Genomic DNA, 14406 nt, shown 5'->3' on the forward strand with positions numbered 1-14406 from the left:
AATTTATATAATATGGTGATAAAAAAAATAATATAAAGTATATATTATTTTATCTAAGACGAGAGACTATGAAGTGCTTTTAAATCTAAAACATTAAAAATAAATTTATTTCACAGTTTATAGCTGTTAATTTGAGTAAATTTTACCAGTAATAGGATAGGATAGGATTTAATCATGCAAGTATAAATGTAATAAAACCTTACACCATTGCAATTTTTTATTAAATATTGATCCAATTATAAAATTGATTAATTTAATTAAAATTATATATTTATTTTTAAATATAATTATATCATTCAATAACACAGTAAAATCTAAATCTAACAAACCTTTCATAATAAGTTGGAATTTGAAGCAATAAAATATAAAAAGGGATTATTGACTTTAAAGGGAACAGTAGTGGTCGGTCCTATTTTCGAGCAGCAAGCAAAGCAAAATGCGTATTTAAGGACTGAGCAAAATGAAAAAGTAACTGTATTTCCTCCGAAGGAAAGGCATTACAAATGGGAATGGGAATTGGAAAGTTTAAAATTTAAAATTGAAAGAAAATTTTTAAAAATATTTTTTAATACAATATTAAATATTGATTAAAATTTATTAAAATACATAAAAAAATATAAATTTTGATTTTTTATATATATTTTTCATTGACAATGATTTTGGTGAAACGAGGTGGGTCCAAAGTCCTTTGACAAAGTGTTGTAGGAGTCACCGACAGGGATATCTGGCCCTTAGATTTATTTCCTGACACACACTGTCTGTGCCTCATGCTCTTCCTCTTCTCTGTTTAGATTTCATTAATACTATTCCTGCAAATCAGTTTTACAAGGACAAAAACACAAATAAAATTTTAATTTTTAATAATTTGATAAATAAAGATAGTAAAAAATTATGATTTAATATTTTTGTATAAAATTTAACTAACAAAGTGAGGGAGAAAAAAAAATGTATGCTTGAGTCAAGATTGAGTTACCATTTTTATATTCATTCAGAAATGACCAAACATTAATCAGTGTCTTAAATTTTTTTAATAATTTTTAATAAACAAATACGTATTAATTTTCGAATTAATATCTTAGACAATAAAAAAATCACCCTCTTCAAATTTAACCCCATATTGTAAGTGGCAGCGATGTCAAGGTCAAATACGTACGTGGTAGGACAAGGTATTCATTACGTTGTGACTTTTAGCTACATTTTCAAACCACCTTCGTCCCAATACTTCTTGTCTCTGGAAAAAGGAGAGAACAAAATAGGAATGCTTCGATCTAAATATATATTTTTTTTAATTTAATGATGAATTTTAAGATAAAATTATTCAATAACAAAACTAAATTATTCGAGAGTTTACTTAAGAATTAATTTAGTCGGTGATACTTCTAACTGATGATATCGTTTTAATAGAAAAGTGAAGTTCCTGCAAATTTTTAAGACATTGTATGCAAGGGAGCGTTCTTAGCCAACATTAACTACAATTGTCTTTAGTCTAATGTTAATAGTGTTTTCTCGAATAATATAAGTTGAAAAGAAAGACATATTATTATTATTATTAATTCAAGAGATAGAAAGTTTATTTCGTCGTCTTGAACTCAAATGTTATGAATTAAAAAAAATGGTAAGAATATTGTATCCTCTTCTGTAATGATATTAATTGTAACTTTTATGTTTGATTTATATTTACAAACTTTTAAAATCAATGAGTAACGGAACTTGGTCGTGATCATCAATCTCTTCCTTCCAATTTCTAGTGTTACCAAAGAAAAGAAAAGAAAAATCTTAAGAAAAATTGCATTCGTTTCGATCAATCATTTCGAAGTCGGTGAGCAAAACCCTAATAGAAAACACGATATCCTCTCACAGCCACAATAAAGATTGCTATATTGGTCCCACTCTGATTATAAATTCATTAACTAAGATTCCCGACAACGACCATATGATCCTACTTTGCAAGCCACACGAAGAAGGAAGATGAAGTCACAGAAGATGCTGATGATAAACACATAATAATTTTTAGATCAGAATAAAACATAAATTAGTTTTGTTATGTTTTAAAATAAAATTAAAATAGAATGTAAGATTAAAATAATACATTTAGATTTCACAAAAAATTGTAAAATTAAGAAAAACATAATAAAATAATTTTATTTGTGTGACAAACACTATCTTAATATTTAACATCATCTTTTTTTTTATATTGTTTGGTTGAAAAAATGTTTTAATGCCTATCTTTAGTTTTCTATATCTAACATCTCTTTTGTTTAAACGTATGGGTACATTTTTAAAAATTATTTAATATATATACTTTTTGTTATATTAGAAATCATAACTTAAATTACTCAAGCTACCATTAAAAGCATGTTGGTTGTAGGTAAATTGTTAAATGTCTTTTTTTTTGTTTTGGTAGCTAATACTTTCAGGCTAGATTTGTTTTTTTCTCACTCCGTCACTTTAATTTTATCTTTCTGGACTATTGTTAATATAAAAACCTACCCTTTGAAAAATATCGCGACTAAGGTTATTAAAATGATGATTTCATTTATATAAAATCTTAATTTTTTAAAACCTTTATTTCCTTTCTTACTATCTTCATCTTCTTTTCCTTAATTAACAGAACAACAAAATTTTCAATATTTCTTTCTTTCTTTCCTATTTTCTTTCACTCAATCCAAATGAGACATTCTCTCTCTCTCTCTCTCTCTCTATATATATATATATATATATATATATATATATATATATATATATTAATGACTGTAGCATCAGTTCAATCCATTAACTCGAGGGTCCCAGATTCATGCTCAACACGTCCAATTCAGTATATATATTCATGAAGAGAACAAAATCACGCATACATTTATTATCTTTGACACAAACGTATGTAAACTTGCGTATAGTATATTGAGTAAGCATCATAATTTTCTTGCTTGTTTTGCCCTTTGGAATGTGCTTGTCAAGTGCCAACTTCAACAATAAAAAAGATAAAGGGTGGAATCTGTGTGACTTTGATCGAGGAACTTGGAATTTATTACTAGCCGTTGAGCTTTTAAAGAGACCAAGGAAATCATTGATCATGTGATGAATTAAAAGTATTATTATATTCATATCATCAACAAGGTGCTCATACAACTTTGGTTGAGTAAAGTAAAATAAAATAAAATAAAATCTCGATTTGAGTTTCACTCATCTCTTTAGATTAAGATAAATGGAAGTTATCTATAGGTAATCTATGAACTCAAATTTTTCTTATTTTAAATTAGGGTACCATTTCTTCTCCTAAAATTTATGTGTAGGTAAAGAAACATGGTGCTCATATAATTTAATTGGGTCTTGAGCGAAACTGTAAGATGGACAAAGAATGGGGCTAGAAATAGAAATCACATGGGCTTTTGAAAGCCTATTAGTTTACTTGGAATCTGGGCCAACCTGAAATATGGATATAAGGGTAGAAAATCAAAGCATTTTGGTGGTTTGGTTTCAATTTTCAGAATCAATACAAAAATTTGGACCCAAGAAGGTTCGGTACAAAAATAAAATATATAATAGTTCGACTTAAAAAATTGAAAATAAAAAACTTCAAAAATTGGCATCTGAATATAAATATAAATAATTGGAAAAAACAATAGAATCGTCGACAGCAGGATTCGAACCTGCGCAGGCATAGCCCAACAGATTTCGAGTCTGTCTCCTTAACCACTCGGACATATCGACGGTTTTATGGAGGAATTATGTTATAAAAATAATTATTTCTTATGATTGGATAAAAGAACTATCTATGATTTTTTTTTATTAAACCGTTTGTAATTTTGAAATTGAACTTAGACAGCTTTAAGATCCACAATGCTACAAATATATCATAACAGTCACACGTACAAAAACAAGATTAATTTCTATTGTTTGTAATGAAATCATTTTTATTATATCTTCTCTTTAAGATATAATATTGGATTGATGGAAAAAAAAATCAATTATAATCTTTAAATTTTTCAAATTAATATTTTGATTTTTTTTTCATTTTCTCTCTCTCTCAACTTCTCATTTATTTATTCTTAAAATAAGTATTAAATTTTTTTATATTAAATTAAATTTTTCACTTTTGAGAGCAATTAATCTAATTAATTTATATCATTTTATACATAATGATACGTATCACTTCTATAAAATGTTATTTATCAGTACAAAAATATGATACTTAAAAATTATGTCTGTTAATATAATCATAATTTAATAAAAATTAAATTATTAATATAAACATAATAATTATATATATATATATATAATAGGGTTATTAAAATAAATTTGGCATGACAAGTCAATTTGACTAACTTACTGAATTGGTGGGTTAAACTGAATATTTTGAATTCATCAACTCGCTTAGTTTATCTCATTTTGACTTGTCAAAATGTAAGTCAATGATGTACTGAGACGAGCTAGTATATTGAATTTATTTTTTAATTTTAAAACTTAAAATAATTATTTATTAATTATTTTAATATAGAAATATTTGTTAAATATTTTTTATTATTTAATGTAATTTTTAAATATTTTTTTGATTAATTTTTGGTAAGTTGGCTCATTAATCTAATTGCCCACCAACGTTTTTTTAGTTTTTGATGGATTAACTTATTAGCACGTTAGTCTACTGTTAGCTAGACTAGAAAATTATTCCATTTTTTTAAATGAAACAAGCACAAGTTAACCCGTTTTTTAATGAACTTTTGGCGGATCGCAGGCCGACATGTTTTGCTACCTCTAATGTATAATATACTAATAATCTATATATTAATAATCTAACCCCTCCTCGATTAGCGTGAAGAGCACATACACAACATGGTTTTGCTTAGAAAGCACTAACTCGTCACAAGTTTTATGATTGCACTTTTATAAGGATCAACACAATATTACAGTATCAAGCTGCCTTTACATGCAGCATTAATTGGCACATCTAAATCACTTGTTCCCTTGTTGACACCCCTCTTTCCATGTAGCAAACTGAATGCTTAGGCTTTGCATTAACTTCTCCAAGATCTGCTGCTTTGGTGCAACTGTGAGGTGGATCACTGCCTTTATAAGCCTTACAAACATAGCTTATAAAGTTCTGAAAATCCTGTGGCAGAAGAAATTTGCAAACTCTTGTGAATTTCCTCAATTTTTTTAATTTCATTCACTATATAATACAACTTATATATGTATATGTAAAGCACAAATTTAAGTGCCATAATTTGTTTTCTAACTAGAGGTATATCTTTAAAAGTCCAACTTGAGAATGGTGTGCGTTAGGCTGATACAAAAAAGAGTACTAAGAATATGCCATCATATTTCATATTCACTCTTTGTATTGGTTAAAATTTACTAAAAACTATAAAAATATGAGTAATGTGTGAGACACACATAATTTTTGGCGCGTTACTAGCATTTTTCTTAAAAAAAGTCTTAAAACTAACCTCATTGAGTGGTGTTCCATCTACAACTACCCATGGAACATACGTGTGTGGAGGCCTCAGAGCACTTGTTTCAGCTGCATACTTAAGCTCCAGCTGCATAAAGATGGTAAATGTTACTTGAGAGTAGAAAAATTCAGCCAAACAATGATATACATTCTCAAAGCACATCTGATACACACACATGTATGTATGTAAATATATTTCTTGAAAGAGATAGTATAAACATTCTGCTAGTTTCGCAAAATGATTTTGACAATTTATCATTAAGAAAGATAAATGTTCAGATCTATTATACCTTGTGAAAGTAGTTGCAGCATAGAAGCTAAAAATAATCTATGAATATAAGGTAATTAAAAATCATATTAAACTGATTTAGAGTTCTGTAAAAATCAAAACCAGGACCAATTTTTGGAAGTAATTGATAGAATAAGTTAAAACTACCTTTCATTATTTGTGATGAGCGAATAGCAAATGGCAGCCAGATCAAGGCATTGTAACTAGTGCCTGTTTTACTATCCAAATTTCACATAACAGAACCATTAACTGTATGTTGACATGGATGATCTTTACTCAAAGTGAGATTTGATTATCTATTTTACTTAGAGGGGATTGGTTTAACTAAAGAATCAAGAAGGATACACCAATTCTGCATCTGTAAAACTGTTCAAACTATCCAATTCTCAAGTTTCCACAAGTTTGGTTCTTTTAGCAGTGTTAGTCAAACATCAAGGTTCATAAGAAAACAATCATAGCAGAAAAGAAAGGTTATTTAAACACATCTAAATTTTAGAAAACTTAAAATATATTTGTGATAGAAAATGGGGAATATACATGTTCCTAAGTGCGTGTTTGAAACCTAATAAAATAAACGTGAAAGTTATAACTTGTATGTTTTAAAATGAACGCACATTTGAGTGAATTTGTTGCTAATCCAAATACTGGTAATACTATCTCTGTGAGAGCATGGAATGACAAAGGCAAGTACTGAATCAGAGAATAGCACTAACCTTTTTTCCATATTCACTTTTATAACACTGAGTAATAGGTTTTGAATCCAGATGTAGTTTCTCAAAACAAGATTTCCACTCTTCGGGCTTACCCTGTTTTGCCAAATCCTCAACACAATAGATGAAAGGAAAATGCTTGTTCTGCAAAAAAGTGTAAGCTTTATAAATACTTACAACAGTTATACATATGCAAAGTATGGTTATACTGATTCAACATTAAGATTAAGAATGATCTGTAACCCAATAAGTTTAATTAAGTTTAAAACAAATAAGATCATGTAATTGCCCATTCATTTGCATCTACAAGACAATAAACACACAGAGACAGAGCATATTCTAAAGCTATATCCAATATTTAACTGGCCTAGGATTTTATGGATTGACATTTGACAGGTAAGGTAACTGTTCTTATTTACTTTAGTTTGCAATCCCATTAAATACTTTTCTGTTGATCACATTATTCCTAACCCCAATTAAAGAATTTATTGTTAATGAACGAATTTATAACATTTTCTTATTTAACAAAAGAGGCAAAGCAAAACTAACCGGTTGAGGCCAGATATTAATGGCACAAGCTTCAACTGTGTTGAGAAAGCACTCATAAGGTCCATGCTGCAATCCTCATCCAAAATAAAATCAAAATGAACAAATAAAATTAATGAATGCTGAGTAATAATATAGAGAAGATTGGAGAAAAGGTACCTGGCAGTAAAAGGTGTCATTGTGTCTGAAAATGGCATTACCCCATGGAACAAGTTTGAGGTCAACGATGGTGATGAGGTCATCTTTGAAGATTTTGGAAAGGTGATTGACAATGAACTTGGAGCAGTCAGGACATAAGCTTTCATAGTACAACTCCAAGGAGACTTTGCTATGAGATTGTGATTGAGATTGAGAGGAAGAGAATAAGGCAAAAAAAGAGAGGGATAAGAGAAGCGAAGCAGAAACCATTGCTGAATCTCAAACTGCTTCAAGGGGAGAAGAGATTTCAGACTATTTTGCATGCAGCTATAAATACTAATTCAGGAAAGAATCCTACTTTTAAAAATTATATAATTATGAGTGAGAAATATTAAATTAGAAACAAGAAAAAGTGGTACTCATTAATTTTTTAAATTATTAATAAATTTTAATTAATTATTGAAAGTATTTTAAAAAATGTATTAGATAGTATATTATTTTTTAAATTTTTTGGTAAATTTTAATCAAAATATTTTAAAAATGTGTATTAAAGAGTATGTTATAACGTTTTTTATATTAATATTAGTGATTATTTTACTAAATTTAAATAAAAAAAAAAATAAAAAGTATAGATTTTTTATAAAAATATTATACTTTTTTATTTTTTTAAAAATTTCTCTTATTTATTTTTTTAAATTTTTATAAAATAAATTATTATTAACTTACGATAGATTTTTTATTTTTATACTGATTTTATTTTGAATATTTCTATAAAAATTTATTTAAATTGTGGCATAATAATTTTTGTGAATTTTTATTTCTTTGTTCATCACATCATATTATTTATTAGAAATTATTTTATAAATATCTAAAATATCTTTAAAAAACATAAAAAGTAATGTTATATAATAAATATTTTTTCTAGGACACAGTAAAAGTTTACGTATAATAATTTTATTAAAATAAAAAATATTAATTTAATATATTAATGATATGTTTTTGTCAACAATTCATTAATAACGTGGAGGCTATAATTTTTAATAAAAATTTATTATTTTTAATTACTTAACATTTACTCTTAAATACATGTTATAAAAGTTATATAAAAATAAAAAAAAGATATAATAGCATTAATGAAATGTTTATAAATGAAAGTTTTTTTTTATTACTTCTTTTTATTACATCTATTTGTTGCATTTTAACAGGAGAATTTATGACAGTATTTATAAAACTAGTAAAACGGCTAGTGAATTTACATAGAAACGAGAGAGAAAAGTAAATGTATGCAAAAGGTAAACATTTTTTTATAATAAAAATATAGTTTTCCTATGATATTTTTTATTTTTTAAGTTTAAATAAAATTTTAATTTGATCATTTAATTTTAAATTAATTTTTATTCAATGTAGTTTTCTAAATTATTTTATATGTTAATTTTTTTGTAATTTTTATTTATCTTTCATTTTTTTATTTGTCCAAAACTTTATTTTAAATATTTATTTTTTATTTATAAAATTATGATAATAAAAATTAGAATACTAGACATTTGATAACTTTAAGAATAAAATAATATTTTATAATTTCATAAAATAAATTTATTTTCTTATAATTTTTATTATTAATTTGAAAAAATTAATCTTTATTATGTATTTAAAAGCATATTATTGCAAAATGTTAACTAATTGTGTACACGCTCTTTTTATTATTTTTTAGTTATAGTTTTATATTGGTTAATTTAACTAGTTCATTTTATTTTTTAGTTTTATAATTTAAATATGTACTATATATAATTTCAAAATATAATATTTAGACAACTCAAATTTATTTTAATTATTATTTAGATGACAATGTAATGAAATGTTGAATTTGGATATACCGCAGTAAGCACCGGACGGCAGCTTCCAGTTGTTTTGAATTTGAATTTATATTTTGAATTGAGGTTTAAATTTGAATTTTAAAATTATATTCAAATTTAAATTTTATCTTTTTGAATAGAGATTTTAAGAGTCACAATTAAAAATTTATTTCTCTTTCGTATATTAATACTAAGATTTTCCATCCCAAAACTATTTTGTCTCTTATATTTGCATCATTTTTTTTATTCTGGTCGTCATCTTTATAATGATAATATTTTTTATTAGAACAATATTTTTATAGAGTAGATCGTTCAAGAGATTTTTTTTTTTATATATTTAGAATCTTAAATGCTTTTTATTAGTTTTCTTTGTTTATAATTATAGATAAATAACCACCAATTATCAAAGAGTTTAGATAGATACTTATAATGTAACTTTTTTGAATATAAGTTTGATTTTACGTTATTAGTGCTAATTTATAATTGTTTTTTTGTGGTTATTATTATTCTTGAATTAGTCACTCAAAGATAAATTATAGTTAATCAATTAATAAACATCATACCAATGATAAATTAAGTACAAGAGTTCGAAGAATTCATCTATCACTTATACTTTAATTTAACAAATATAATAAAACTTAACGTTTTTATTTAATTGTTAGTGTCTATGATCATCAAAGTAACAGTTAAATAAAAAATTTGTCATTATTTTATGATTATTGAATTATAATAATGACCGATTAAATGATTGGTAATTACAATAATATAATAATTTATAACTAAATTAAAATATATCCAAGTGTTTAAAAAAAGAAATCAAAACCACATACTTAATTCCATATATTTTACTACACAATTTCTTCACTTTTTTGTTCTCTTATCAATTTACTTCAATTTTTATTATTATCAAGCTAAAAATCTTAATCAATTACATCACTTAACATTTAAAGAATATTAATAATAAGTGCTTATAAATATAGTCTCAATAAAAACGATATTAGTAATTTAAAATACATTTTTTACTTATCTATTAATTAAAATTTTTTTTGAAGACTTTAAAATCCACAATGTTTTTGAAAGACAACTAAACAATTTATTTCCATATTACATGGAAAACATATCTACCTTTAAATAAAATTCCATGAGAATAGATTTGATTCCTTAAAAAAATAGTTTTCAAACCTTTTCATTTTGTTTCCTATCAAAGTATCTGCCAATAAAATTTACAATCAACTAAAGTTTGTTTGAAAGTTTAATAGAAGATAAAAAAAAAATGTTTAAAGAATAAGAAAGAGAAGTAAAAAGAAATAGAAAGAATAATAAAAAAAAATTCAAATTTAAAAAAAATTAAAAACATGAGTTTACAAAAATTTAGAAAGATTTATAAGAACTTTCCTAACATATAAAAATGCCTAAACAAAGCTTATCATCAAATAAACATTTCGTCCCTTCTCCCTTTGAAATTAACTCCTATACAAAGCAATTTCATGCTATTGGCTTTATCAAACCCGTCCTTTTGTATCTTTATTTAACGTTTCCACCATTAAATTTATTTATACACACATACTCTTTTCTAGTGATCAACACAAGATAACAGGAACAAAATGCGTTACAACTTAAACCCCAAATATCAGTTTATTATGTAGGAGAGTCCCATGGCCATGCCCTATTCTACAGAACGTGGGACTCATAACAAACCGCTTTTACATGCAGAATTGAAACATCTAAATTGCATCACCATGGTTCATCTGGAGCATCCTTGATGCAATGGTTGAGCTCACACGTTCCCATGTTGGCAACCTTCTTTCCTTGTAGCAAACTGAATGCTTAGCCTTTTCTTTAACTTTAAGATATGAAGCTTGGGCGCAAATGTCGGGTGCATGAGGGCCTTTATAAGCCTTACAAACATAGCTTATGAAGTTCTCATAATCCTGCAGCATAAGAAATTTGCAAGTTCTTTTGAATTTCCTCAACATTTGTAATTTCATTCATCATAGAATAAAACTTTTACATATATATATATATATATATATATATATATATTTAAGGCACAAATTTTAAGTGTCATAAATTGTTTGTTAATTGGAGGTTTATCTTAAATTCAAACACTAGGAATGGTGAATGTTTGGGCTGATACAAAACATTGCAAAACTAACCTCATAGAGTGGTTCTCCATCCACAACTACCCATGGAACATACTTATGAGGAGGCTGCAGAGCACTTGTTTCAGCTTCGTACTGTAGCTCCAGCTGCATAAATATGGTGAATGTTACTTGAGATTAATAATTTCAGCCAAACAATGATATACAGACTCAAAGCATTCATATCTTTTTTTTTTCCCATCAAGAGATAGTATTCACATCCTGCAAGGTTTGAAAAATGTTGAAAAAGGATTTTGACAAATTATGATGAAGAAAGATGAATGTTCAGAAACTACTACAAATTGGCAGGTCAGTTATACCTCTAGGAAGTAGTTGCAACATAGATGCTATAAATCATCTATGAATATAAGGTAATTCAAAGGTCATGTTATACTGCTGACTGAGTTCTGTACAAATCAAAACTATGGAATAAGTTAAAGTTACATTTCATCATTTGTTTGATTCTGTCGACTTGAAGAACAAAATCAAGAAGTAGATGAGCACATAACAAGTTTCGTATCAAAGCATCGTTAGCAACACCAGATCCACTATTCAAATTTCATAAAACAGAACCAGTATATGTATGTTGACATGGATGATCCTTACTCAAAGTGGCAATTATCTATTTTTCTTTCCTATTGGGATTGGTTTAAATAAAGAATCAACATGGCTCCACCAACATCTGTATGACTGTTCAAACTTTCCAATTCCTGAGTTTCCACAAAGTTGTTACATTCAGCAGTGTTAGTAGTAAAACGTCATGGATCTTAAAACGGTTTTTCTATCGTGTGCTCAGGCGCACAAAATAAAAACATATGAATAGTAAGTTTTTATTGAAAATAACACCATATCAAATAATTCAATGCATTTATAACATTAAATGCAACAATTTTCAATAAAACTTGTTTCTTGATTTCTTAACAATGTTAGAAAAACAATTCATAAAAAACAAATATAGAACAGAAGAAAGGTTATTTAAAAACATTTACATTTTAGAAAACTTGTATAGTTGTATACCTCTCTTAATGACAGAAAACATATACATATTTGATATTACTATATCTGTGACAGCATGGTATTTCAAGGGCAGGTACTAAATCACAGAACAGCACTAACCTCTTTTCCCTCTTCACTATTATAACACTGAGTAATAGGTTTTGAATCCAGATCCAGTTTCTCAAAACAAGATTCCCACTCACCGGACTTCTCATTATAAACCAAATCCTCAACACAATAGATGAAAGGAAAATGTTTGCTCTGCAAAAAGGAGCAAATTACATACACATAACATTAATACACATGCAAGGTACTATTATACTGAATCAACAGTAAAATAATACTAAGAAATGATCCGTGACATTAAACAGTATTACTTTTTTAACAGTTTTTTTACCATCTGTATTGTATTAAAGTACATGTATTTTGAATAAATAGTATTTTATTAAAAATTGTAATATCAGTAAAAACTTATTATACATGTATTTCTACCATGTGTCTTTTTGGACACACATTAAAAAAAGCATTTTTAATATCTAAAAATTGACATTATATCTAATCATTTTTATTTTTTTATATACACAACTTGAAAATATTAAAAATTAAAATAATAAAAAAAATACAAGAAAAAATTCTGTACCAAAGGGGGTAAAACAAAACTTACCAATTCGGGCCAGATATTAATTGCACAAGCTTCAACTGTGTTCAACAAGCACTCATATGGGCCATGCTGAAATCCTCAACCACAATAAAATCCAAATAAATAAAAAATTGATGAATGAAAAGTAAAGAGAAAATTGGAGAAGAGGGTTTGTTAAGAGTACCTGGCAATCAAAGGTGGCATTGGTTCTGAGTTTGGCATTACCCCATGGAACAAGTTTGAGGTCAACGATGGTGATGAGATCATCGGTGAAGATTTCGGGAAGGTAATTGACAATGAAGTTGGCGCTATAAGGGCATAAACTTTCATAGTACAACTCTAAGGAGACTTTGTCATGAGATTGAGATTGAGATTGAGAATGAGAGAAGAAGGCACAAAAAGAGAGGTATAAGAGAAGAGAAAAAGAAAGGGTTGAAGAGGAAGAAACCATGGTGGAACCTTAAACCTGAATCTGAAACTATGTTTGAGGGTCAATATTTGAGGAGCTATTTTTTGCATGCCATGTGGGGGACCCAACGTCAAACTGTGATGACATCAGCATACAAGATTTTTTTTGTTCGACAGCGTTTATAAAATAATGTTATAAATCTACTTTTGTTATAGTTTTTAACGTATTTTTTATTTCTGTTATGTAGTTTATAATAATTTATTTATTTATTATTCAATTTTTTTATAGTATCGGTTAAAATTTTTTCTTTCTCTGCCTAAAGTAATATAGTGCTTTTTTTTTAAATTATGAGTAGTGATTGTCTTACTCTTTAAAAGTGAAAAACTATTATTTTATTTTTTTAAATTACTAGACAATAATTATATCTAAATTAGAATAAAAGTATATTATGTATATTATTTGAAATTATGCACTTTATTTAAATACTGAGACAACTCAGTTTTAAGTTAATTATTATTTAGACCCTCAAATTTAAATCTAAAAATTTAACAAGTTCAAAATCTTATACATTTGAGTTAAGTTAGATCAAATTTATCTTTACCTCTACCTATGTCACGGTAGATCGTAGAGATAAATTATGGAATACGAATATTTAAGCTGTGTTTAAATTTTGAATTTTAGAATTTTTTTTTAAATTTTAAAAAATATAATATTTGTAAAATAAAGTAATCAATATATTAAATTTACATTACTTTTCTATTTTGTAAAATTCCATTAATACAAATAATCTATTAAAAAAATCTCTGTCTTTTCATTCCAAAAGTCTAAACATGCCTTTAATTTTTAAGATTCTGAATCTGATCAATTTTTAGTTGCCCTGAATGAGTGAACCAAAATGTAACATGTATCTGGTGTTATAATTTTGTTTGGTTTCATGTTTGCGACTTGTCAAAATCAGATACATCTTAGCTACACTTGTTTTCTGATATTTTTGACACAACTGGTAACATTTTTGTCTGTTTCTTAATATATGATCTTTAAATTCGACTCTTTTAAAATAATAAATAAAAAAGTAATTTTATTTACATTTTAAAAATAGTTAAATATAACAATAATTAAAATAAAGAGTAGATACATACTTATTTTCTTACTTTAGAAAAATTAAATTTTTAATATTGTGTAATAATGCATTTATTTATATAATATTTTAAGAATTAAAATAATTAATTAATATTAAT

General features: G+C 26.2%; 2 protein-coding genes and 1 non-coding gene across 3 annotated transcripts; all 3 read right to left on the bottom strand.

Annotated features, from left to right (window-relative positions):
* Positions 1 to 3626: 3626 nt before the first annotated feature.
* Positions 3627 to 3708, bottom strand: TRNAS-CGA. Its single transcript has one exon. It is a non-coding gene; the product is annotated as a tRNA-Ser (tRNA).
* A 1234-nt stretch (positions 3709 to 4942) lies between these two features.
* LOC113851208 (gamma-interferon-responsive lysosomal thiol protein-like) lies at positions 4943 to 7399 on the bottom strand. The gene is made up of 5 exons (XM_027481680.1): positions 7151 to 7399; positions 6995 to 7060; positions 6449 to 6589; positions 5442 to 5534; positions 4943 to 5104 (listed from the first exon to the last, which is right to left on the bottom strand). Exons 1-5 carry the CDS (start codon positions 7397 to 7399, stop codon positions 4943 to 4945), a joined length of 711 nt encoding a protein of 236 aa, XP_027337481.1.
* Positions 7400 to 10316: 2917 nt separating this feature from the next.
* Positions 10317 to 13351, bottom strand: LOC113849805 (gamma-interferon-responsive lysosomal thiol protein-like). Its single transcript, XM_027479984.1, has 5 exons — positions 12944 to 13351; positions 12784 to 12849; positions 12240 to 12380; positions 11139 to 11231; positions 10317 to 10913 (listed from the first exon to the last, which is right to left on the bottom strand). Exons 1-5 carry the CDS (start codon positions 13208 to 13210, stop codon positions 10707 to 10709), a joined length of 774 nt encoding a protein of 257 aa, XP_027335785.1. The 5' UTR covers positions 13211 to 13351; the 3' UTR covers positions 10317 to 10706.
* Between the last annotated feature and the right edge of the window lie 1055 nt (positions 13352 to 14406).

The sequence above is a fragment of the Abrus precatorius genome, unplaced genomic scaffold (genome assembly GCF_003935025.1).
Source record: "Abrus precatorius isolate BTA unplaced genomic scaffold, Abrus_2018 Scaffold9, whole genome shotgun sequence".
Classification (NCBI taxonomy): domain Eukaryota; kingdom Viridiplantae; phylum Streptophyta; class Magnoliopsida; order Fabales; family Fabaceae; genus Abrus; species Abrus precatorius.

Excerpts from the sequence above, each read along its gene's own strand:
- LOC113849805 (XM_027479984.1), bottom strand. The coding sequence starts at position 13,210 with ATGGTTTCTTCCTCTTCAACCCTTTCTTTTTCTCTTCTCTTATACCTC. Across the intron at positions 12,850-12,943 it reads ATGCCACCTTTGATTGCCAG|CATGGCCCATATGAGTGCTT; the intron begins GTACTCTTAACA and ends TGAGGATTTCAG. Across the intron at positions 12,381-12,783 it reads TTAATATCTGGCCCGAATTG|AGCAAACATTTTCCTTTCAT; the intron begins GTAAGTTTTGTT and ends TCCTTTTTGCAG.
- LOC113851208 (XM_027481680.1), bottom strand. The coding sequence starts at position 7,399 with ATGGTTTCTGCTTCGCTTCTCTTATCCCTCTCTTTTTTTGCCTTATTC. Across the intron at positions 7,061-7,150 it reads ATGACACCTTTTACTGCCAG|CATGGACCTTATGAGTGCTT; the intron begins GTACCTTTTCTC and ends TGAGGATTGCAG. Across the intron at positions 5,105-5,441 it reads ATGGAACACCACTCAATGAG|GATTTTCAGAACTTTATAAG; the intron begins GTTAGTTTTAAG and ends CTTCTGCCACAG.